The sequence below is a fragment of the Dipodomys spectabilis genome, unplaced genomic scaffold (genome assembly GCF_019054845.1).
Source record: "Dipodomys spectabilis isolate Male_0828 unplaced genomic scaffold, ASM1905484v1 ptg000230l, whole genome shotgun sequence".
Classification (NCBI taxonomy): domain Eukaryota; kingdom Metazoa; phylum Chordata; class Mammalia; order Rodentia; family Heteromyidae; genus Dipodomys; species Dipodomys spectabilis.
In genome coordinates this window covers 2148523-2174494 of record NW_024870907.1, presented here as the reverse complement: position 1 = coordinate 2174494, position 25972 = coordinate 2148523, and the positions used below count along the sequence as shown (strand labels likewise).

Below are 25972 nucleotides of genomic sequence, written 5' to 3'. Positions count from 1 at the left end.
ATAAATATCATGCAGCAGGAAAATACAGAGTCCACACACTAAATTGAGAACTCTTCCACACATAACTGCCTACTGGGTGGTTTCCTATGTGACCAGCACGACACAATGCATACCACAGATCTCAGCAACAAAGAAACCAAGAGGTATAGCACAGCTGTATTTAATGGAGATGTAAAACCAGAATAGACCCAGTGCCTCTTCAGTTATACTGTCTTCTTTTCTCTACTGGACACATTCAGGAGTCCTGCTTTCCAAAAGAAGAACTCAGAAACCATTTCCTATCTATCACTAAGCTCTTTCATACTGATGGCTTCAGATCTCTTGTTATGGTTGGCATGTAACTTAGTTTCAAGTATTTCCTTTCTTTGAGAACATGATTTTTTTTATGGCACTGTCTAATGAGGGGCACCTGGGAACTAAGCTGCATTTGCAGTAGCTCTTCCTCTGACTAGAATACTGCAGATGTCTGCATGGCTAACTTCCTCACTCTGCTGAGGGCTGCAGGTATGGCTCAAGTGATGGAGCATCTGCCTAGCAAGGCAAAGAACAAAAAGAGAGAGTGGGAGGTGGGGGGGGAGAGGGGGAGGGAGAAAGGAAAGAAGGAAGGAAGGAAGGGAGAAAGGAAGGAAGGAAGGAAGGAAGGGAGAAAGGAAGGAAGGAAGGAAGGAGAAAGAGGAGGGAAGGAAGTCTAAGGTCTCAGAGTCAGCTTGCCCATTAAGGCTCCACCCTGGGTCCACCTATTTACAAAAATATGTTACTATTCCCCCATACTGTTTTTCTAGCGTGACAAATTCCTGCCCTAGTTCCAACAGTCTTATTACACTCCTTCTGGGAATGTGACTCTTCCCCCAATTCCTGTAGTCCACATAACACCTTCACAACACCACTTCTCAGAACTGACCCTACCCCCAAATTCCCATAGTCTACATAATGTGACCCATATGACTGCCCCCTAAAATTTTGCTTAAATTATGCCTACACCTGTCCATGGCTGCTGCCTCCATTCCTTCTTGGCACAGCCCAACAGGTCTGCCCCTAATAAAGCCTTGAGTGTGTATTGGTTGCTCTGGCTCGCCTCTCATTTCTAGGAAGGAAGAATGAAGGAAAAGAAAGAAGGAAAGGAAAGGGAAAGGAAAGGAAAGGGGAAAGGAAGGTAGGTCTTTATTGAAATGTTCCCTTCTTAACGAGCTACCCTACTGCAATCTGCCTCATGCCCACCCCTGAGCACCTCCAATCTCCTTTTCTCTGTTCTATTTCTTGTTTGCTTTGTTTTTTGAGACAAGATCTCAGTAAGTAGCTCAGGCTATGCTGCAACTGGAGAATCTCCTGCCTCTCCCCCCAGGTGCCAAGATTTCAAGTGTGCACTGCTACACTCGGTTGTCTGCTCTAGTTTTTCATTGTGCTCACCACCTTCTTTTTGTCTTCTTCTGCAGTTTGAATATGATATTCCTAGTATGGCATATCACTTATATTTATTGTCTTTCTCAGTATTACTAGAATGTAAGCATTATAAGGGCAAGCAATACATAGCATTGCGTAAGAGGCACAGATTAATTTTAAGATTAATTTTAAGGGGAAACTAAGTGTTGTTTTTAAAAAAAAAAAAAAACAGAGCTGGGTGCCAGTGGCTCACGCCTGTAATCCTAGCTACTTAGGAGGCTGAGATCTGAGGATCACAGTTCAAAGCCAGCCCCGGCAGGAAAGTCTGTGAAAATCTTATCTCTAATAAAACACCAGAAAACTGGAAGTGGTGCTGTGGCTCAAGTGGTAGAGCATTAGCCTTGAGCTGAAGAGCTGAGGGACAGAGCTCAGGCCCATAGTTCAGGCCTCACAACCAACAATAAAAAAAATAAAATAACAAATTAGGTTCAGTCCTTCCCTGCCGCTCTGTACTGCTGTGAAGCTAACCAGCTTACTAAATTGGATAGTATGCTTGCATACTGGAACCAATTAATTAATTAATTACTTTCCTTCCTTCTTTTCTTCTTTCCCCCCTCCCTCCCTCTCGACATCCCTTTCTTTCTCTCTCCCTTTTTTCTTCTCTCTTTCCCTTTCCTTCCTTCTTCCATCTATCTATCTATCTATCTATCTATCTATCTATCTATCTGTCTATCTATCTATCTATCTATCTCAGACAGGTCAGAGAAGGTCTCAATACATAGTCCAGGCTGGCCTCAAATCTGTTTCTTGAATGCTATGATTATAAGCATGTGATTATTGGCCTAGCATTAGAGGCCACCACACCCAGGTCTTCTTACCTCAGTTCCATTATCTCTGAGGCTGGAATTTAACTACCACCACCCTGAACTACACATATGAAACATCTGTTAGGGCGCTTGGCAAAGGAAGTAGTTAGCAAATAGGCCAGCCAACTGCCATCTGCTGCCTTTACCCCTCTGCGTTCTCAGAGGTCTGGGAACACCATCAGGGGATGAAAGTGTGCAGCTATGGAGAATTTGAAGGGTAAGATTATTTCCTTCCTGTGCCAGCCAAGTGGAGTCAGAAACAGCTGGCCTGGGGTTCTCAGTAATCCTCATACTCAAGTTATATGGCAGCCAGACGTTCTGGTCCCAGAGAAATCCAAGCCCTCCTTAGACCATTCTTTTCCTTTTTTTTTTTTTTTGGTCGGTCATGGGGTCTGAACTCTGGGCTTGGGCACTGTCCCTCAGCTCTTCAGCTCAAGGCGAGCGTTCTACCACTTGAGCCACAGCGCCACTTCCAGTTTTCTAGTGGTTTATTGGAGATGAGTCTCAGACTTTCCTGCCTGAGCTGGCTTTGAACTGTGATCCTCAGATCTCGGCCTCCTGAGTAGCTAGGACAACAGGTGTGAGCCACTGGCACCCAGCTCCCTCCTCAGACCTTTCATAGCACCTTCCCCAGCGTCAGCACTGACCACCAGGGACCAAGCCCCCAGCAGAGACAGGGACTCACCAGGACCTCTCAGATGTGGAGATGATCAGGCCAGTATGGGTAAGGAAGCTGCTTCTACTGCTTGGCACCTGTGAGACAAGAAGAGGAATGCCCGGTGGAGTGGGCTCACCCTGCCCATACACTCCGCATCTCTCCTTGTCTACTTCACATCAACATCTAATTGCTGCGTGTAGTGTTACTCTGTGGTGTTGTATTTTTATGAAATTTTCATAAAAGTTGGAATTTATTTCAAGCCCTACGATGTCACCCAAATGTTCTGTATCTTCTAATGCTTCTGGCAGTGAAGCCAATTGCCAGAGGAAGATGTTTACCATCAAAGAAAAGGTGGAATTTCTTGACATGTTAAAGGAAGGCAAAAACTACAGAGCTGTGGGCCACCATTACAGGATCAATGAATCTACTGTTCACTACATAAAGACAAGAAGAATATTAGATCTACGGCAATGATGACTTTTAAGGAGACTGCAAAGAAGATGCTCACTTCCCTCAATAAGGCCATTGTGAGGTGGGGTCTGCATTGGCCCTATGGATAAATGACTGCAGGAAGAAGATCTTGCTGGATACCAACACCATCCGGACAAAGGCCAAGAAACTTTTATGATAGCTGTGTGGAAAGCACAGATGTTCATGACAGTGATGAGGATGATGATGAGGATGATGAAACAGAACCATCAAGTGCTGCTCTCACCAGACCAACCCCGTTCAGTGCCAGCAAGGGGTAGTTTGACATATGCTGCCTCTGCCAGTAAAACTGGAACTGAGGAGTGTGTGAATGACACATTCAAATCCATCATCAAGGAAGGGGACTAAAATCCTGAACAAGTTTTTAACATGGATGAGATGAAGTTAGCAAGTAAAGAAGAGGATAAAAAACAAGATGAACTACAGGCTGGAGAAGAGGAGGAGGTTGGCCTTGACACTCGATTGTCTTGCAATCATCATCAGAATGGCCAAAGAAGTTCAGTGAGTGGCCAAAGAACGGGACCCCCAGATGCTTCGTTCATTGCGCTTCATAAGTACAATCGAGAGCTGCATGTCAGTTTTTAAAAACCTTCTCACTCAGAAGAAAAAGCACTCAGATAAAGAGATCAGTTACCCTACACCTTTAGCAGAAACAGAAGCTATGACCCAGGGTGAAGGAACTGCACCACACGATGAAGCGCCTGGGGAAGTGGCGCCTTCGGAAGAGCTGCAATGCTCTGCTTGGCTGTGCAGGACATTCATCTCATCAGCATCACCTTCACCGCCATCAGTACTGCACAGCAAGTAACTCACAACCTTCATCATTCAAGTTGCAGTACACTTCACTGGTGAGTACCCACATAGAATTTTGTATATTGTTAAAATTATGTAGGTTTAAGAGGTTAGAAAGTGTTTAAGAGCATCTGAAGTGCTTATAAGAGTGTGGGAAAGGGCTGGAAAGGTGGCTCAGTGGTAGAACGCTTGCCTTGCATGCCTGAGTCCCTGGGTTCGATTCCTCAGCACCACATAAGCAAAAAGAAAAAAGCCAGAAGTGGTGCTGTGGCTCCAGTGGTAGAACCCTAGCCTTGAGCTGAAGAGGGACAGCGCTCAGGCCCAGAGTTCAGGCCCCATGACTAGCAAAAAAAAAAAAAAAAAGTACCACCTATTACAGAAAGACTGGCTTTTCAGGAACAAGACTACCAGGCAATGGCACTAACAGTAGGTGTGCCACACAGCATTATGTAGGTACAAACTGTGTATTTGGTGTAGTGCTGGGGATTGAACTAGGGCACTGTGCATGCTAGGCAAGTGTACAGTGCTGAGCTATACCCTGAGCCCAAGAAAAATACTGGGGAAGGGATTTTCTGGGCATGAACTCAGGAGCCTAGGTGCTATCACTTGGCTTTTTTGCTCAAGGCTGGCACTGCCCTATTACTTGAGCCACACCTCTACTTTCAGGCTTTTGTTGATTGATTATAGATAAGAGTCTCATGGACTTTTCTCTGGGCTGGCTTCAAACTATGATCCTTATATCTCTGCCTTCCAAGCAGCTTTAGTAGCAGGACTACAGCCGGCACACATGGCTCCACAAAGAAATTCTTAAAATAAAATCCTGCAATTTTCCTCCAAAAATACTAGGGAAGAGTCAAATGCTATGCCCAATGTTTCAGATCTAGTATATTCGAGATTCCCTGCCTGCACTTTTACGTAAGGGTCATATCTACATCTTACCTTCTTACATCTCTACATACTAGCTGCCCAGCCAAATGGCATACGCTTACCAGCTTCCTTGACCCGATTCTATGCCAGTAGTTCCTTAGAGGAAAAAGCATCTATATTACTGCATCTCCTTCCAGAAGATTCTCCGCTCTCTATAAACCTCACTGGAATGGGAGGAACAATGGTCCTTGACTTATCTTCATGTTAGGAAGAGCTGCAGGCACCTGAAATTATTCTAACTTCCAGTGTTTATTCCAGAAAGTGCTTCACAATGCCTAGTGAATAAAATATTCTAAGGGTCAATAATTGAGGGAAAAAATATAAATGTGCAAAATCTCTCCTTCAAGATTTATGATACGCATGAATATATTCAAGGCTCTGAGAGGCTCTAATTTTTTCAAATACATTTGACCCAGAAACCTCTTTGCACACATATCCCCAACATTAGTACCTACCTGACTTCCTTGGAGAAGGTTGTCCTTGACAATATAGGAGCATCTGGTTTCCTAGCTGTTACACTGAAGATTAATCGATGACTCTAACCTGTTTAAAGAAAAGCATCCAAACATTTTTAAAGGCTTTATACACCAAGAAGCTAATCATAGCCAGGTGCTAGTGGCTCACACCTGTAATCCTAGCTAGCTACTCAGGAGAATGAAATCTGAGGATCTTGGTTCAAAGCCAGGCCAGGCAGAAACTCTGTGAGACTCTTATCTCCCAATTAATCACCAAAAAGCCAGAAATCCCTCAGATTTCATTAATGTAGATGACACATTGCAGAACATTTCTTATAAATATGTGAATGTTATAGTCATATATATGAATGTAAATATACAGTCAAATGTGGTAGTACGCACTTGGGATCCAAGCTATTCAGAAGATGAAGGCAGATTTGTTGAGTTCAAGGACAGTTCCAAATGGCATTTATTTATTTAGTTATTTGTTTTGTCAGTTGTGGGGCTCAAACTCTGGGCCTGGGCGCTGTCCTTCAGCTTCTTTGTGCTCAAGGCGAGCACTCTACCACTTGAGCCACAGCACCACTTCCAGTTTTCTGGTGGTTTATACAAGGTAAGAGTCTCACAGATTTTCCTGCCCAGACTGGCTTTGAATCGAAATCTTCAGATCTCAGCCTCCTGAGTAGCTAGGATTACAGGAGTGAGCCACCAGCACCTGGCGTTATATTTTATTTTTTGCCAGTCCTGGGGCTTGAACTCAAGGCCTGAGCACTGTCCCTGGGCTTCTTTTTGCTCAAGGTTAGCACTCTACCACTTGAGCCATAGTACTATAGTACTACTTTGTTTTTTTCTGTTTATGTGGTGCTGAGGAATCAAACCCAGGGTTTCCTGCATGCAAAGCCAAGTATTCTACTGCTAAGCCATATTCCCAGCCCTGGGCTTTTTAGTTAACAGTATTCTACCTCAAAAAAATAATATAAATTAAAATTAAGGAAAATTAGCTAGCTGTCAGTAATTCACACCTAGAATACTAGCTTGTAAAGGGGCTGAGATCTGAGGATCGAGTTTCAAAGCCAACATGGACAAAAAAGTTCATGAGACTCTTATCCCCAGTTAACTAGCAAAAAGCTGCAAGTGAAGGTGTGGCTCAAGTGGTGGAGGGCCAGCCTTGAGCAAAAAGCCAAGCAAAACCATGAGGACCTGAGTTTAAGACTCACTACAAAAAAAATTAAAGAAGGGTGGGATGTAGCTGGGTAGTAAAGTGCCCCAGCATGTATAAGGCCCTAGTCTCTATCCTCAACACCACACAAAATATTCAAATTTGTAAATCTTTAGAGATAATCATTTCTCATTTCAAGTTATATTTCTAACACTAGCCAAGTTGAGCATCCTTTTTGAGTATTTTTGACCATGTCATTGCCTCAGCTGGAATTTATATCTCTTATCCATTTCCTTTTTTTTTTAATTGTACTGTGGTTCTTCATATAGTCTGACTACAAATTGTTTTTATTAACATATATGACATCTGCTGGACAATTATTTATCTTTTAATCTTTGTCATTTTAAGTTTTAGATTTTTTTTGGGGGGGGGTCCGGTTGTAGGGCCTGAACTCTGGACCTGGGCGCTGTCCCTCAGCTCTTCAGTTCAAGGCTAGTGCTCTACCACTTGAGCCACTGTCTCATTTCTGGATTTTTTCTTTTTGCTTATGTGGTGCTGAGGAATCGAACCCAGGGCCTCATGCATGCGAGACAAGCGCTCTACCACTGAGCCACCTTCCGAGCCCCAAAGTTTTAGATTTTATATACTCATTTTTCTCAAGCTTTTCCTTTTGTTTCATTCTTGCTAGTCTTCTCAAAGGCTGCTTTATCTACCTCTAAACATATTAACAAGAATAATACTTAGTTGTACAGCTATATTATAATTTATAAAATTCTCATCCTTTCACTAATGTTCAGAATGTTGTGAAAAAAACTGTATTCAAGGTGATATTTTTAGTACAATTTTAGTGCCTAGCAAAGGAAATGTAACTGTTTCTTGAATAGGGATGGGAAGAAAGCTTTTTCCAAGCTCACATTCAGACTGTTTTTTTAGTTTTTTTTTTAATTGGTCAAGGGGCTTGAGCTCTGAGCCTGGGCGCTGTCCCTCAGCTCTTCAGCTCAAGGCAAGCGCTCTACCACTTGAGCCATAGCACCACTTCCGGTTTTCTGAGAACTTTATTGAAGATAAGAGCTTCACCACCTTTCCTGCCTGGGCTGGCTTTGAACAGTGATTCTCAGACCTCAGCCTCCGAGTAGCTAGGATTACAGGCGTGAGCCACCAGCGGCCAGCTCAGAGTGTTTCAACACAGCTAATGTCAACCAAATTACTAGGAATAGGGCTACTCCTCCTCTAGCCTGGCTAATCAAAAGTTGACTCTGCTTCTAAAATCGAGACATGACAGTAAAGCTTGGCTTTCCCTTAAGACTTGCCCTTTCAAAGTGTGACTTAACCACCTGGCATGGGTCTGTGATCATATACCTGAGTCGTTTGTTCTCCATGTCTTGATTTCCATGTTTGGGTGTCCTTTTGCTCGGTAAATCAAGGCTTACATCTTAGAAGGACCAGAATTGGGCGGAGAGGAGGTAGAGGGAGGCGAAGCCTCATTTCCAGGAGTCTGACCTGCCACAGAGTTGGCAGGTGGGGCAGCAGGTGGGGCTGCAGGTGGGACTCTGGGTACAGGAAGTGGGGATGGGTACCCAGAAGGGGAGGCTCCATGTCCAACAAGCTGGGCCTCCATTCCTGCGGGAGAGACTTCATATCCGGAGGGCGGAGCTCCATATGCAGGGGGCGAGGCTCCGTGTGCGGAAGGTGGGGCTCCATAGGCAGGAGGTGGGACTCCGTGTGGGGGAGGTGGGGCTCCATACACAGGAGGCGGGACTCCATATGCAGGGCTTGGGGCTCCATAAGCAGGAGGCGGGCCGTATGCTGGTGGAGGGACCCCGTATCCAGCTGTGGGGGCTCGGTATCCTGCAGGGGGTACTCTATATCCTGCAGAGGGGGCTCCATATCCAGGAGGAGGGGCGCCATATACCGGAGGAGGGGCTCCATATCCCACAGGGGGTGCTCCATATACAAAAACTGGGAATGCCAAAAAGAAGGAAAAAATACTGAATTATCCTGTGGATAAAGAATAAGTGAGAAAGAAGAACTTAGAAAGTAATGCTGAAGCAAAGTGATAGAGAATTTGAACAGAGCAACGCCAAACGTTTTCCTTTATACATGGCCAGTGGAAGGTTTTTATCAGTGCCTGTTGTTGAGATTTGAACCACCCATGGTCAGATCTATACATAAAGTTGGGCATAGATACATATTTTGCTAAATAAAAATTGGATTGGGACATATTCTTTAGAAAAGAGAAGAGGGTGAATACAGAAAAAGTCATCTTTAGCCGGGCGCCAATGGCTCACGCCTGTAAATCCTAACTACTCAGGAGGCTGAGATCTGAGAATCGCGGTTCAAAGCCAGCCCGGGCAGGAAAGACCGTGAGACTCCTATCTCCAATAAACCACTAGAAAACCAGAAGTGGCGCTGTAGCTCAAGTGGTAGAGCGCTCGCCTTGAGCTGAAGAGCTGAGGGACAGCGCCCAGGCCCAGAGTTCAAAGCCCCATGACTGACAAAAAAAAAAGAAAAAAAGAAAAAGTCATCTTTAATTCTGTCACCAAACAATATTTATGGTATTTCTTTGTAGAATTTGCATATATCTTTATATCACCATGATCATATTGATCATAGTTTTACATAGCTCTTTTCTGTTAACTGTTTCTTACATTTACTACATACATTAAAAACTGGATCATATTTCAGCACGTGAATAAAAGCTACGTAATTTCCTTGATGCTGGAGAGCATTTTATTTCCAATTAATATTGCAATAAATTTTATTTCCTTGATTACAATCCCCAAAGTGATTGGACAATTGTAAAGCTAATCGGTATATATGCTTAAATTGAGGATATTAAATGCTAGATGGTAAGTAAATAGCATATGATATATTCTATATTATGAACCCAGCTCTTCTTTACTAATACATTTGTTCTAATTTTATAAAAAAAAATTTTTAAACAAATTCCTTAAGTACTGTAAACCAAATGACTCAACTAATAATTTCAATGAAGACTCTGGTGTTCAAATCAGGTAGTTCCCAAACAGAATGATGTTGAGTTCCTGGTGCAAAAGCCTTTCACACCTGCCTCTTAAGTTCACAACCAGGTGCATGGGAGCACACTAAGCAGGGCTAGCTCCAACTTCACATGAACTCATAGTCAATGGCTTTTCCTGCATTCATCAAAGATGGTTTAGAACCACGATCCTCAGATCTCCTTGCCTTGCATGAGCCACTGGCGCACAACTTTGCTGATTGTTTTTTTTTGTTTTTGTGCCAGTCTTGGGGCTTGAACTCAGGGCCTGGGCACTGTCCCTGAGCTTCTTTTGCTCAAAGCTAACACCCTACCAATTGAGCCACAGCTCCACTTCTGGCTTTTTCTGTTTATGTCGTAATGAATAATCAAACCCAAGGTTTCATGCATGCTAGGCAAACACGCTACCCCTAAGCCACATTCCCAGCCCTGCTGATTTTGACAATGAAATCTAACAAACTTTTCTCCCTGAGCTGGCCCAAATTTCAATTTCTCAGATCTCAACCTTCCGAGTAGCTAGGATTACAACAGGTATGAGCCACTAATCCCTAGCAACCTTCACTAACATTTACTTCAAAAGAATTTCACCACTCCAAGAACTGGTGCCTAGGGCTGGGTGCTAGTGGCTCATGCCTATCATCCTACCTACTCAAGAAACTGAAATCTGAGAATAGTAGTTTGAAGCCAGCCCAAGCATACAAATCCAACAGACTCTTACTTCCAATTAACCAGCCAAAAAAGAAGTGTCACCAATCTCATGCATTACTGAGCAAGCCAAATCTTTGTCACAACCTGCAACTTTATCCACCCATGCAGGTCAAATGGTTGGCTTCTCCATTTTACCCAGACAACTACCTAAGCAACTTCAAGTGTATTTAATTGTCTCCATATTCCCATAGTTGAATACTTTTTTCTATATCCATCAAGATTGATGTCAGGAAAATACTAATATTCTATCATTGTCTATCCTGGGCCTCATTTTTTCTTCAATGGGAAATGGAATGGTATAATGAGGAATACTGAGCAACTGCAGCCATCTGAGAACTGAGAAGCAGCATGCCTAAGCTACAGCAATCTTCTGAAGATGGCAAAGCTCTTACTGAGATCATGTGCTCTAGATATTTTTATTCATCTACAGTTTTAATAAAGTAGATTTTAATTAAAAAAAGAAAATGCTAGAAAGTAAAAAATATTGAAGCAGGAATGAATAGACACATGTAGTAGTACACATCTTTACTCCTAGAACTCAGGATGCTGATTGAAAAGAATCAAAGTAACAAAGGAGAAACTGTATTCCAAGGAGAGAACAAGAAGAGCCCAAGAAATCACAAGGAGAGCTAGCCAAGTGCCTATAATCCTAGCTATTCAGGAGGCTGAGATCTGAGGATCTTGTTTCAAAGCCAGCCCAAGCAGGAAAGTCTGTAAGGTGTACCTCAAGCGGTAAAGCACCCGCCTTTGTGCAAAAAGCTAAGGCACCTGAATTCAAGCTCTAAGACAAGCACACATAGACGCAGTAACTCTGAGCTTCAAGTCTAATTTGCTAAATTGCCACTGGATTTTAATTTGGAAACAAAGTATGGACTCGACCATTTATTTGTCTTTCTTTCTTTCCTTTCTTTTCTTTTTTTTCCTTCTCTTCTTTCTTTCCCCTCCTTCCCTCCCTCTCTCTCTCTCTCCTTCTTTGTCTGGGGCTTGAACTAAGGGCCTAGGCACTGTCTCTGAGCTTCTTTTGCTCAAGACTAGCACTCTACCACTTAAGCCACAATGCCACTTCTAGCCTTTTCTGTGTATGTGATACTGAGGACTCGAACCCAAGGCTTCATGCATGCAAGGCAAGCACTCTACCACTAGCCACCTTCCCAGCTCTACTCAACCATTTTCTAAACCCCAAACTTAGGCTATATCTGCAGCAGTTTAGGCAAGGCTACAGAGAGTAATTCTGAAGTCATCTGGCATATTCTTCCATCTCCTCAGCATATCTTACCTTGACAAGGTGTCTCTGGAGTGCACATGCTCCCCTCCCCAGTAACGACATAAATTCCTGGAGGGCTGATCCAGTAATTTGGGACACCAAGTGGAACTCCATGAGCAGCTGAGAAAATAAAGTTTGGCAAAAATAGGAATTCTTTTAAGACAGATAATATAGCAGCTATCAAAATACTTAACAGAATATTAACCACCACTTTGCATGTATATCCAGTAACACTTCAGGGAATCAAAATAAATGTATATACAGAGCTAGGTATGGTGGTGCCTGCCTGTAATCCCAGCACTCAGGAGACTGAGGAGAAGTACTACACATTTGAGGTCAGCTTGATAGAGCCCTATGTATATATAACATGTCTGTCCCTACTAGAATTGGAGGGGGAAGACAAGGGAGAGGAAAAGTGCATTCCTAGCACACCAAATAGCATGAAGACTCAGTTGAAACAGAATAAGGTACAAAAAAGTCCCCAACTGGTTGGAGAATAAAGCAAGGGTAGGTTAGACAAAAATACAGCACAAAAAGATAATTTGTGGTCAAAGTTTGAGTTCTCTGTGTAGGAAAGTACCTCCACTCTCTTCTCATGGAAGACAAGACTAACATAAGAGAAGCAAATACAAGACCAGAGAGGCTAGAAGATCCAAAGCCATTCCACAGGAAGAACAGCTAAAGCACCTGGGGCTCACTCATGAGTACAAGAGACCAGAATTAAAGAACAAAAGGCAATCAGGTAGAATTAATCTTCTAGGTAGCTTTGTGCAAGTCCCCACTAAACCACAGTCTCCCCCTAAATAGTCTTGGTGGTCTCTGCCTTAGTTTGGGACTGGCAGATAGCAGGTAGGCCCAAGAAATGCCTGCTGGATAACAAATTTTGCCCAAATAATTGTCCCGCGTCAGTTCCTTGAATCTTCATGAGCACTGCTCACCAGCAGAAGCAGCTTGCATCATCAGCTGGGCAAAGTGGATGGCACCTCCTTTCCGGAAGACTAGTTTAAACATAGCCTGGCCTTCCCAGCCACCTGGGGGAGAAAAGGCACAGACTCAGAGACTGGCGCCGCTGGCAGCACAAGGACTGCCGCTGAAGAAACAGTGCCCCGAGCAGGCTGATTTGCTTTGAACTCCAATGACAGCCAAGTTTGAACCTCAACCCTTCTAAAGGAAAAAAAAGCAGATTCCTTTTTTGTTTGTTTTATGCTAGTACTAGGGCTGGAACTCAGAACTGGGTACACTCCCTTAACCTTTTCACTCAAGACTGGCACCCTACCACTTGGGCCACAGCTCCACATTGGGCTTTTATAATGGTTAACTGGAGATGAGTCTCCTGGATTTTCCTTCCCAGGCTGGCTTCAAACCACAATGGTCAGATCCCAGCCTCCCAAGTAGCTAGGATTACAATGGATCCAAAAATTCCACTTGTGAGGGGGAATTACCATCTGGAACTTACCATCTGGAGCTGCCTGAATGGTCCCTTGAATGTAGTTTGCACCAAACACTGGTTGTTCAATAGTGCAGTTCTTCATCAGACCAAACGGCATCATAAAAGACAACATGGGATCACTGACCGAGTGCGAAGTCACAAAAATCACCTATGTGAGGAAAGAAACTTTGGAAAAGGAATACAGAGTTTGTCCATGGATAGACTTATAAGGACAAGTCAAGGCTGCTTTGGCATTCTAGGCCAAATTCCTAGTCAATTCCTCATAAAAAAAAAAAAAAGCCTCAAAGTAAATTGGTTTTTAAAATACTTTGAAAAACAATGTTTAACTTCTCTCCAATTTGAAGGAAAACAAATGTGGAATTAATCGGTAAATCAAAGGAGAAGTGGAAATTACCCGGAATGAAGTGAGAAACAACGTTCCCCTCTTTGTACCATTAAAGAAGTTGGAGCCCCGCGGTGAGTGTGGGAAGGAGAGCTCCACATCTGAACACTGCTTCAAGATACTGCAGAAAAGGAATGACCGACAGCACACAATTAAGAACTTACTAAAATGGCTGCACATAGAACTCAGCATTATTTTTCTAGCATGTGCAAGGCCATGAGTTCAATCCCTGGTACCATCCAAAAAGAAGAAAACATGTCAAAATGACACATTCACACTTAGTACATTGTGTAGTCCAGTAAGTGCTCAATAAATGTCAGTTGTTACTCTTACTATTTTAATTAAACATAAAGGAACTGTTTGGTCTTATTTACTCTTGCTCTTCTATCACTGGATTTTATTTTTCTTCTCAATGTTTATTCATTAATTATTATATTTCTTGGGCAGTACATGTAAAGTACTGAGATGTTTCTCTGTGTATGGGTGCATGCGTGTGCGCACAAGCATGTGCATGGGTACGCAGGCCAGTACTGGGTCTGGCTCAGGACCAAGACATACTCCTTTTTTTTTTTTTTTTTTTTTGGGTCTGGTCGTGGGGCCTGAACTCTGGGCCTGGGCGCTGTCCCTCAGCTCTTCAGCTCAAGGCTAGCGCTCTACCACTTGAGCCACAGCCCCACTTCCGGCTTTTTTCTTTTTGCTTATGTGGTGCTGAGGAATTGAACCCAGGGCCTCAGGCATGCAAGGCAATCGCTTTACCACTGAGCCACCTTCCCAGCCCCTCCTTTTTTTTTTTTTGCCAGTCCTCAGGCTTGAACTCAGGGCCTGCGCACTGTCCCTAAGCCTCTTTGCTCTCAAGGCTAGCACTCTACCACTTGAGCCACAGAGCCACTTCCAGTTTTTTAGTGGTTAACGAGATGAGTTTCACAGGGACTTTTCTGCCCAAGCTGGCTTTGAACCACATCCTCAGATCTCCAACCTCCTAAGTAGCTAGGATTACAGGCATGAGCCACCAATACCCAGCTCCCTTCATTTTTTTTTGCTCAAGGCTAGTGCTCTACCAAAGCCACACTTCTAGCTTTTTGCTGGTTAGAGATAAGAGTCTCACAAAATTTCTGCCTAGGCTGGCTTCCAACTGTGATCTCAGATCTCAGCTTTCTGAGTTCTTAGAATACAGGTGTGAGTTTCTTTGAAGAAACATTCTTTAAAGAAGGTAGGTAAGGTAAGATGTTCCCTTTTATCTTAACTTAGGAAGCTTAGACTCATCCTTTTCCCACTCCCAGACTCCTCTTGGCTTTTTTCTTTCTTTTTTTTTTTTTTGGTCGTTCGTGGGGCTTGAACTCTGGGCTTGGGCGCTATCCCTGCGCTCTTCAGCTCAAGGAAAGCACTCTACCACTTGAGCTACAGCGCCACTTCCGGTTTTCTAGTGGTTTATTGGAGACTTTCCTGCCTGGGCTGGCTTTGAACCACAATCCTCAGATCTCAGCCTCATGAGTAGCTAGGATTACAGGCGTGAGCCACTGGCGCCCAGCTTTTCTTTCTTAATAATTACTAAACCTGTGTGTTTATCTGTTCGATGTCCTCCCCTGATTTTAGACAATGACTGCCTTCTTTGCTACCATAGCCCCAGCACAGATGAAGTGTTGCTAAAATATATGTTGGATGAATAAATGAAAAGTGACATAGGTGACACACTAGCAATAGGTGACCCACATGTTGAACGTGGAACACAAATGTCACAGCAATTTAATGGGAGAAACAATTATGAATGGCCTCATAGGAGAGCAGTAGTTTGGGCTGATTGAAGAGAAAGGCAGCATTTCAGTGGGCAGAGGGGAAGGAGGGGCCAATCCAATCAGCAGGAATGGATAACAGAAAGCAAACTGCACAGGTGGGGGAAACTGGGCAGTGGGGCTTCATCACACCCAAAGCACAGGAGCAAAGTTAGCGAACAAAGTTAAGAGTGAGGACTGTCGCCAGGTGCTGGTGGCTCACGCCTGTAATCCTAGCTACTAGAGGCTGAGAGCTAAGGAGCTTGGTTCAAAGCCAGCCCGGGCAGGAAAGTTCGTGAGACTCATCTCCAATGAACCACCAGAAAACCAGAAGTGGCGCTGTGGCTCAAGTGGTTGAGCGCTAGCCTTGAGCTGGAGAGCTGAGGGACAGCGCCCAAACCCAGAGTTCAAGCCCCATGACCGAACAAAAATAAAAAAAGAGGATTGTCAACAGTGGGGTACAGTAAAGAGGGCCTAGCGGGGATTAGAGCCTCGAAGCATCATTTGACAGACCTGGAGGAGGCTGCATATTTCTGAGGGAATCACATGGCTGAGGACGTGGTACACTGCAAGGTTCAGTTTGAGTTTGTAAAATAGTTCTGATATAAGGCAATAAGAAGTGGAATTAGAGTAGTAGCATGCAGACGAAAAGGAAAGGGCTGTGTGTGTGTGTGTGTGTGTGTGTGCCTACACACACCCATATACACACAGTCACACACATGTACCAGTCCTGGGACTTGAACTCGGGGCCTTGGCACTGTTCTTGAGCTTTTGTACTCAAGACTAGCGCTCTAGCACTTGAGATAAGCTCCATTTCTGGCTTTTTGGTAGTTAATTGGAGATAAGAATTTCAGACTTTCCTGCCTGGACTGATTTTGAACTACCATTCTCAGATCTCAGCCTCCTGAGTAGCCAGGATATAGGCTGAGCCACAAGCACCTCACTTTTCTTTAAGTTTAAGAAAATACAGAATATTAGAAAAATAGCAAAATAGGAAACCTGGAATGTCAACCTTGCCACAAAAGCAATGCATAAACTGGTAAAATCCATCAATCAATGTTTTCAGAATTCTGAAATCTAATCAAAAGTTATATATACAGGCTCACTCCTGTAATCCTCAGGAGACTGAGATCCGAGGATCACAGTTCAAAGCTAGCAAGTCTGTCAGACTCATCTCCAATTAACCACCAGAAAACCGGAAGTGGTGCTGTGGCCTTGAGCTGAAGAGCTGAGGGACAGGGCCCAGACCTAGTGTTCAAGCCCTACAACCGACCAAAACAAAAGCATACAGGCTCAAATTTTGGTACTGACACACCAAAAACAACACAAAAACAAAGAAAGCTATACAGGCGCTCACACGCACACACACACACCATTTGCTCTCTATTATGATGGCACTCAGCTGAGATGTGAGCTTAGCAGAAGCCTGACAATGTCACCAGCTTGACCTCCCAAAACTCTTTAGACAATTTCCAGAAACTAAGTAAGTGGCTGTTAAAAACATTTGTTTGAGCTTGTAATAACAGCAATTGACCTGACTTCATATTTCAAGAGAATAATATATTACAAAAGAATACTTATTGCCTGTGGACAAATGTAAACTGAACAAGAGACCATACATAACTATTGAGTCAACCAAGAAAGGGTGATCAATGCTATTATGATTACATGTGACTTGCTGCTATAACCTAGCCCAGGTGGTCTTACAGTTAAAAATGAGTCTGGTCCAGGTGCCAGTGGTTCATGCCTGTAATCCTAGCTATTCAGGAGGCTGAGATCCTCAGATCTCAGTTCGAAACCAGCCCAGACAGCAAAGTCCATGACATAGTTCTCTTTAGTCAACGACTATAAAAGCTGGTAGTGGAGCAGTGGCACAAGTGATAGAGCACTAGCCTTGAACAAAAGTTCAGAGATAGCATCCAGGCCCTGAGTTCAAGTCCCAGGACTGGAACAAAGAAAAGTTTTGGAAACAGAGATCTGGAGGGAACAGAGATTTGGAGAGAACAGTGCTACAACAACAACCTATCTCTGTGGAACCATTTTTTTGTATATAAAGAGTTCTCATGGTTTTACTTATATTCATATTATCACTAGTTACTATAGCCAAGAGTATAAGTAACCTAAATACCTATCAATAGATCTAAAGATAAACAAAATATGGAACCTTATACAATGGAATAGTATTCAAACTTGAAAAGAAATGCTGTAACACGCTACTTTTAGGTCAGCCCAGGATAACAGCCCACTTTCCCTAACTTTCTCTTCACAAAAGACAGTACTGTAGCCTTGCCAGAAATTACCTGCTGGAAACCTGTAATCACCAAGTAATCATCAAGCGCCTGACTGTGATTTAGTAAAAGGGCCCTAGACTCTAAGGCAACTTCCACCTTTTGCCCTAGATAATACAACACATCCAGCAACTAAGTCAGGTTGCTACACCCTGCTCTAGCATGCAGCCTGGTGGTTTGGCTCTCCAAATAAACTCTCTTCTGCCTGAACTGTATGATAATCTCCTTTGACCAACCTTTACTGCTACAACCTGGACAAATCTTGAGGAAACTAAAAAATTAAATAAACCAGTCACAAAGGACAAATACTACAGGATTTCACTGATATGAGTATCTGAAGCAAATACATAGGAACAAAGTAGGATGGTTCTTACCAGGGCTCAGGAAAAGGAGTAAAGGGGAATTATTTAATGTGGACAGTTTGGGGAAAGGCTTAAGGCGAAATGGGCACTTGGGAGTATTGAAACAATATATTGTAGGGCAGTTTTGCAATAGATATTTTAGCGTAAATATAATACTTTGTATATAAAATTAATTAAAAAGTCTACGTCCCCTGCCCCCAAATTTCCTTTTAGGAAGTCCTGTTGAAATATGCTTTTTGATGTTTCTGCTTTAAAGACTGAATTTATTTCAGAAGTCCTTGTGTAAACCAAGGAGAAATGAATAAATTTCACAATAAAATATCAACTAAATCATTTTCATACTTTTTTCATGGGATGACAACATCACTATGATCATTGTTAGTATTTTTACTTACATTATTAAAAGTCATTCCCTTCATGATTAATTACTAACAAATTCGGATTTTATTTCCTTTTTGGCAGTACTGGGGTTTGAACATAAGGGCTTGCACTTCTGTAGGCAGGTGTTCTACCACTAAGTCATGCCTCCTTTTTTGCACTAGGTAGGTGTGTAGGTGTCTGTGTATGTGTGCGTGTGTGCGCACGCACACACGCGCGCAAGCACAATGGTACTTGGACTTGAATTCTGGACCTCATGGTTTTGCTTAGCCTTTTCAGTCAATGATGATGCTCTATCACTTGAGCCATGCCCCACTTTTTGCTGGTTAAAGGAGGAGACAAGTCTCTCTCAGATTTGTCTAACTGGGCTGGCTTTACACCTTGATTCTTAGATCTCAGCCTCCTGAGTAGCTATGATTATAGGAGTGAGTCATCGGTGCCTGACTCACAGTATACCTTTTTTCTTTCTTTTTTTTTATTTTGGGGTCGGGTCGTGGGGCCTGAACTCTGGGCCTGGACGCTGTCCCTCAGCTCTTCAGCTCAAGGCTAGCACTCTACCACTTGAGACACAGTGCCACTTCCGGCTTTTTTCTTTTTGCTTATGTGGTGCTGAGGAATCGAACCCAGGGCCTCATGCATGCAAGGCAAGCGCTCTACCACTGAGCCACCTTCCCAGCCCTATATATTTTTTTAATGGGATGCTGCTTCCTACCAGCTTCTTCAGCTGAGATGGAGTCTCACAGACTTTTCTGCCCAGGTTGGCTTCAAACCTCAATTCTCCTGATCTCAGCCTCCCAATAGCTAGGATTAGAGGCCTGAACCACGTATACTGATTTTTTAGAATAAATTAAGAAGCCCTTATCAAAATGCTTGGGATAGTTTGGATTTTGGAAAATTTCATACTCATGGTAAGATTTTCGAGACTGAGTCTAAACATAGAATTCATTTATATTTCAAATGCAATTTATACATACAATATTTTTAACAGTGTTGCATGTGAAAAAAAGTTCCATAGAGAATTTTTGGGCTGGGAAGGTGGCTCAGTGGTAGAGTGCTTGCCTTGCATGCATGAGGCCCTGGGTTCAATTCCTCAGCACCACATTAGCAGAAAAAAGCCGGAAGTGGCACTGTGGCTCAAGTGGTAGAGTGCTGGCCTTGAGCTGAAGAGCTGAGGGACAGCGCCCAGGCCCAGAGTCCAAGCCTCACAACGGACAAAAAAAGGAAGGAAGGAAGGAATTAATTTCCACTTGAGGCATCATACTTGTTGGGAGCCAAAAGTTAAGTCTCTCAACATAATAGGCTTAACTATCTCACTGGACCATCTTTAGGATGAGTTTACAGAATCCCACCTTTTCACCACGCCCTAAGTAAACACCCTGCAGCTACTAAAGACCACCTTTTCACCACGCCCCAAGTCCAAGCATATAAATACCCTTGTGTGAAAAATAAAAATTGGCAGCTTGATCAGAATCCTTGTCTTGCTGTCCTTCTTCGTGTCTCTTGTCCCTTCATTCCTTCTCGCTTAGGTTCATTGCCCTCGTTGAAGTCCTGCAGGTCGGGACAACTGGCGCCCAACGTGGGGCACGAGCCTCTGACTGAGGAAGGAACGCCGTCCTCCGGGAAAACTTGGCCAAGTACAGTCCGAGATCTCGAGATCGCCTCAACAGACCCCGCTGAGAGACAGATCCAGGAGGAGAGTGGGGACGGCGCATGGTGAGTGACCCACCAAGGGACAAGCAATTCGTCACATGATCTATTTCTGTCAGATCTCAAGTAGGCCTTCAAGACACGAGGAACACGGGTTAAGAAAAAGGATTTAGAATTATTTTTCTCATTCATAGAGGACTCGTAGGAATCATAGATGCAAAAAGATGGCAAAGAGTAGGACATTGTTTAACAGATTATTATGAGACGTTCGGTCTGGAAAAGGTTCCTGCTACCGCCTTTTCCTATTGGAATTTGATTAATGAAGTTTTAAAATGTTCTCTATTTGATAGTGGAATTTTAAAACTTGTAAAAACGGGAGAGGAGGTTCTTCAGCATGCCTCTCAGCCTCCCTCGGGTTGCCCATCGGTTGTATTAGATACGCCTGATGGTCAATTTACTGAAAATCCCTTCCTTTTGTGGCCCGGCCCTTCAAGGGCCCACTGCCCCTCCAGATCCAGATGTTTTTCTCTCCCCCCTTTACCTAACCTGGCCCCTTTACGCGAGGCCCTTCAACATAGGCGAGAACACCTTCAACTTTTAAAAGAACTGCGGTCCCTTATGAACTCCGCACACTGGCCTTGGCTGATACGCCAAAACCGCCTAATAAAATTAAGGTTAGATCACGCCATCAATCAGTCCTCGCCTTTCCAGTAACTCGGAGCCAGACAGATAGGACCTCAGGGTGGGGGAGAGAGGATGAATCAGAAGAGGAGGAAAAGGAGGATGAGGAGCAGCATACTGGGGATGAAGAGGAACAACCCACCCAGGGAAAAGGCCAACAAGAGTATAAGAGGCCTAGCCTCCGGTTTGTTGAAAAGCTTAAAAATGCATGTGCCCAATATGGCCCGACTGCCCCTTATACATTAGTCTTGTTAGAAAACCAAAGTGCTCACTGGCTCACCCCTAATGATTGGAAGTTCCTGGCCCACGCCACCCTTAGTGGGGGTGATTTTGTTTTATAGAATGCGGACTTTAAGGAACAATGTAGAGAGACCGCGCAAAAAAAAAAAATTGGCTAAAACATCTTCAAAAACCTGGACCTATACTAAACTTTTGGGTAATGCGCCCTTTGATACCAATGTTAAACAAGCGCGCTTTCCTACCGGATTTTTGGCGCAAATTCAAAATGCTGGGCTTTATGCTTGGAAGCGTCTCCCTCAAAAGGGATCGGCTACTACTTCCCTGGCAAAAGTTGACAGGGGCCAGATGAACCCTACAGTGACTTTGTCTCGCGGCTTAACTTGGCTGCGGAAAGGCTTCTCGGGCCTAGTGAAAGTGAAAGTGCCTTTGTTAAACATCTTGCCTTTGAAAATGCTAACCCGGCATGTCAAGATGTCCTCCGGCCACATAAAAACAAGGGTGACCTCTCTGAGTTCGTCAGGCTTTGTGCTGGAGTAGGGACCACTCATGCCATGGGGCTCAGTGCTGCCTTTACCAAGGCATTTCAGTCCCCAGGTTGTAAACAACCTGGTCACTTTGCACGTGAATGTCCCTTCGGCAAACAAAGCCAAGGGGCAGTGCCCTCCAAAGCTACAGGTAGACCACTCCCTGCCACTCATTGTCTTTTAGATCAAGAACAAGTGGCCCCAAGGTGGCTGCCAGAACGCTTGATTAAACATGTGAATGGCTTATCACAACCCAGGGGAAACCTTCCCCCTCCCCCCCCATGATGCCTTTTCTCTTACAGATGCAGCTAGAACTCCAGACGTGGACCTTCCTGTTTGAATTTATTAAATAACAGATTAATCTCTTGGCTTCTAAGCCCATACAGGTTCATCACCATCGCCTTGATATGGCAGACCATGGCATTGAGATCTAGGATTTACCCCAGGCTTTTAATTAGTGTTTTGCCATGTGGGAAACACCCCCCCCCCTTCCTTTTTCTTATTTAGAAAACCCTTCCATAACTCCTGACCATTCAACGGGCAAGACCTATTGTGCCCTTGCCATAAGGGATAATAGGTTCGCCCCTCCTCCTATAGGCTCCTCCGCTTGGGGGAGGATGCACCTATGGGAGGAAGAAAAAATGCTCAAATCAAGGGTGCAGGTAAGACTGCAGGGGGATGGATCCGCGAGATCCCAAAACCCAAGACCCCTGAGTGGCAAGCTCTGGTGCATGACGGTTGGCATGCATACCCACAAGCCGTCTCCTCAAAAAACATGCCAAGGCCTGTAAAACTCCCCTCCCCGAGTGAGGACGCTCTCCCCGAGTGAGGACGCTCGCTCGGGAGCGGAGAAAAACCCTGGGCCCTTAGCGGAACAGAGCCTCTGTCATCCCCTTAAAAAGAGCAGCCAACAATTGATGGTCAATTTTCTAAATAAGAAAGGGGGAGATGTTGGGAGCCAAAAGTTAAGTCTCTCAACATAATAGGCTTAACTATCTCACTGGACCATCTTTAGGATGAGTTTACAGAATCCCACCTTTTCACCACGCCCTAAGTAAACACCCTGCAGCTACTAAAGACCACCTTTTCACCACGCCCTAAGTCCAAGCATATAAATACCCTTGTGTGAAAAATAAAAATTGGCAGCTTGATCAGAATCCTTGTCTTGCTGTCCTTCGTGTCTCTTGTCCCTTCATTCCTTCTCCCTTAGGTTCACTGCCCTTGTTGAAGTCCTGCAGGTCGGGACAATACTGGCAAAGTTTTGGATGTTGGAGAATTTTAGATTTCTTTTTTATTTTTTTGGTCAGGTCATGAGGCCTGAACTCTCGGCCTGGGTGCTGTCCCTCAGCTCTTCAGCTCAAGGCTAGCGCTCTACCACTTGAGCCACAGCGCCACTTCCGGCTTTTTCTTTTTTTTTTTTTGCTTATGTGGTGCTGAGGAATCGAACCCCGGGCCTCAAGCATGCAAGGCAAGCGCTCTACCACTGAACCAATTTCCCAGCCCTGATTTTAGATTTCTTAGATAAGGGATGCTTAACTTGTAATGAGCTGGGCACTGGTGGTTCTCACCTGTAATCCTACTTAGGGTGGGGGTTGGAGGCAGAGATCTGCGGATTTCAGTTCCAAACAAGTCGGGGCAAACAAATCCAAGGGACTCATCTCCAATTAACCAGCAAGAAACCGGAGGTGGAGATGAAGTGGAGCGCCAGCCTCCAGTGGAAAAGCTAAGGGTCCGCTCCCCCGGGCCGGGGGGGGAGGCCGCGGGAGCCATGCGGGACGTGCCCCGCGCAGGCCAGGCCCTCGTCTCAACCTGCCCAACGGCAGGGCAGGCGTATCTCTCCCGGACTGGGGCGGGCGGGCGGTGGAAGGAGCTTTGGGAAATTCCGAGGACCAGGGAAGGGCCTTCGAAGGCTCCAGATCCTTCCCCAAGGTGCCAGACAGCCCCTCCTCGTCCCTCCTCCCCAAGGCCCCACTCCGGGGCGTCGGGGCGGGCGCCTCCGCGCAGTGCCCGCCGCCGCCGCGGGACGCCGCTCCCACCGCGCCCGCCACGCGTCGGGTCACGTGCTCCGGGCCCGCCCGCCATCTTCCAGGACCACGTGCCCAAAAAAGGCGGGAAAGTGAAACGGCGAGAGAACCGGCCCGGGCTACCCCACTTATCTCCTCCCGCCTCGCCTCCGCCGCAATCCGGGCATCCCCTCAGTCACCTTTCGCCTTGAGGGACGACCACCCCGCGGCGGTTCTCACTGTGGCTCAGGTTCACCGCCATCTTGCTCCGGCCCCTCCCGCCGCCCCTTGGATGGGAAGGGGAGGGACCGGAGCTAAGGCAAGGGGCGGGGCCAGGAGAGGGGCGGGGATTATGGCGCAAAGGCTGCCGTGAGTGGGCGAGGCCGCTGTCACGTGAAATTTAGTGGGTCCCGCCCCCGGATGGGGAGGGCCTAATAGGTAGGTGAGAGGTGCCTCTGGCCTGCTTCCTTCGGGCTTTTCCAGGGATTGTCACACCTGGGTAGCGACGCCATGCGGGCCAGGAAGCTGCTTTTAGAGACAAGATCAGTTTGTTTTGCTTTTCCAAAGATCAGCAGAGCTTTCCTCCAGAGAAAGCTTGGATCTAGATCCAGAGAAGGACCTGTGGAAGTGGGTCGTCCGACAGTGGAAGGCGAATTTCCACCGAGCGCAGAGAGCCTGTGATGGCCATCATTCCTGCTCTGCCTCCCCTAAAAGGGGACTGTGAGCATCCAGAGGGATCCACTCACCAGAGTTGCTCTGAAGAGTAGTGTGCGTCCTAATTGCCCTTAAACCTCACAAATACTAGAATAAAGGGACGCAGATACCTTGATTACCGTGTTTCATGAATTCAAGATGTTGTCAGTTACTAACGTACCAGCGAAGGGAAAATGTTGTCAAGTAAACCGACATGCTACTAGTCATAAAATACATCCTAATTTCAATTTTTCCCCCCAAATACAAACACAAAATAAGTAGTGTTATTGTGTACTGGACCATGCACTGAGATCTAGTCTCCATACTGCCAGGCTAAGGATTATATTCTCTAGATCAGTTTCCTAATCTGTACCATGGTATTGAACTTGAAGAGCTCTTAGCTTTCTTTGGCTGTGATATTTTATATCCACCAAACTACACTCCCAGTCATTTTTTGCTATCTGTCTTGTGTCACCATTCTATTTCCATCTTCATTATTTTGCTTGACTCACAAGAACCTTGTGACTCATCTTTCTCCAATTCCAACCCCTCTGAACCTTTTTTTTTTTTTGGGTCAGGTCGTGGGGCCTGAACTCTGGGCCTGGGCGCTGTCCCTCAGCTCTTCAGCTCAAGGCTAACCTCTACCGCTTGAGCCACAGCGCCACTTCCGGCTTTTTTCTTTATGTGGTGCTGAGGAATCGAACCCAGGGCCTCAGGCATGCAAGGCAAGCGCTCTACCACTGAGCCACCTTCCCAGCCCCTGAACCATTTTTTTTTTTTAACCATACCTCGTACTCACTGCAAATATATGACACGCTCAATTTCAGAAAAATAGTATACAGATGAAAATTATGTTGTTTGATGGTTACCAAAGTGAGTGAACCTCTTAAGAAGAGAAGTACTGGCTTAAATTCAAGGAGGATACAAGTTAGTGTTTCAGTATAAATTCTTTTTTTAAAATATTCATTGTAAAATAGCTTTCTGGTCCACTTTTTTTTTTCTCCACAGAACTGGTCCTTATGCATTCAGGAGAGAAAGTGGAGGGCAAGGAATTTCATTAAACATCATTTTTCATGGAGAAAGGCAAAACCTAGAAAATATGAAGTCAAGTGTGATAACATTCATTTGGGATACAGAATCCTGAGAAATAATGACTGGAATCTGACCTTAGGCTACATTGCAATGAACTGATCTCATAAAGTGCTTCCATCTCTAATAGCTGTGGCTTTTTTTTTTTTTCCTGGTAGTACTGAGATTTAAACTCAAGACCTCATCATACATGCTAGGTATGTGCTTTACCACTGGGTCATGCTTCCATTCCTTTTTTACTTCGGTTATTTATTTATTTATTTAGCTGTTTCTAGGGCTTGAACTGAAGGCCCTGGCACTGTCCCTGAGCTTCTTTTGCTCAAGGCTAGTGTACTACTTCCAGCTTGTTCTGAGTAGTTTATTGGACATGAATTTCATGGACATTCCTTCCTAGGCTGGCTTCAAACCTCAGTCCTCCAACATAGCCTCTTGAGTAGCTAAGATTATACACACGAACCAACAACACCTAGCACTCTGGTGATTTGTTGTTTTGTTTTGTTTTTTGTTTTTTTGTCAGTCATGGGGCTTAAACTCTGGGCCTAAGTACCATCCCTGAGCTCTTCAGCTCAAGGTGAGTGGTCTACCACTTGAGCCACAGCCACTTCAGGCTTTCTGGTGGTTAATTGGAGGTAAGAGTCTCACAAACTTTTCTGCGTGGACTGGCTTTGGACTGCAAACCTCAGATTTCAGCCTCTTTGAGTAGTTAGAATTACAGGCGTGAGCCACTGGCGCCTGGCCACTCTGGTAATTTT

General features: G+C 44.7%; 1 protein-coding gene across 1 annotated transcript; it reads right to left on the bottom strand.

Annotated features, from left to right (window-relative positions):
- Nucleotides 1-8152: 8152 nt before the first annotated feature.
- On the bottom strand, nt 8153-23700 carry Wbp2nl (WBP2 N-terminal like). The gene is made up of 6 exons (XM_042697919.1): nt 23639-23700; nt 13559-13667; nt 13171-13312; nt 12653-12745; nt 11727-11834; nt 8153-8685 (listed from the first exon to the last, which is right to left on the bottom strand). Exons 1-6 carry the CDS (start codon nt 23698-23700, stop codon nt 8153-8155), a joined length of 1047 nt encoding a protein of 348 aa, XP_042553853.1.
- Nucleotides 23701-25972: the final 2272 nt, after the last annotated feature.

Coding starts and splice junctions, on each gene's coding strand:
- Wbp2nl (XM_042697919.1), bottom strand. CDS start 23,700: ATGGCGGTGAACCTGAGCCACAGTGAGAACCGCCGCGGGGTGGTCGTC. Junction 11,835..12,652: donor GATGCAAGCTGCTTCTGCTG/GTGAGCAGTGCT, acceptor TTATTTTCTCAG/CTGCTCATGGAGTTCCACTT. Junction 8,686..11,726: donor TCCAGAGACACCTTGTCAAG/GTAAGATATGCT, acceptor TGGCATTCCCAG/TTTTTGTATATGGAGCACCC.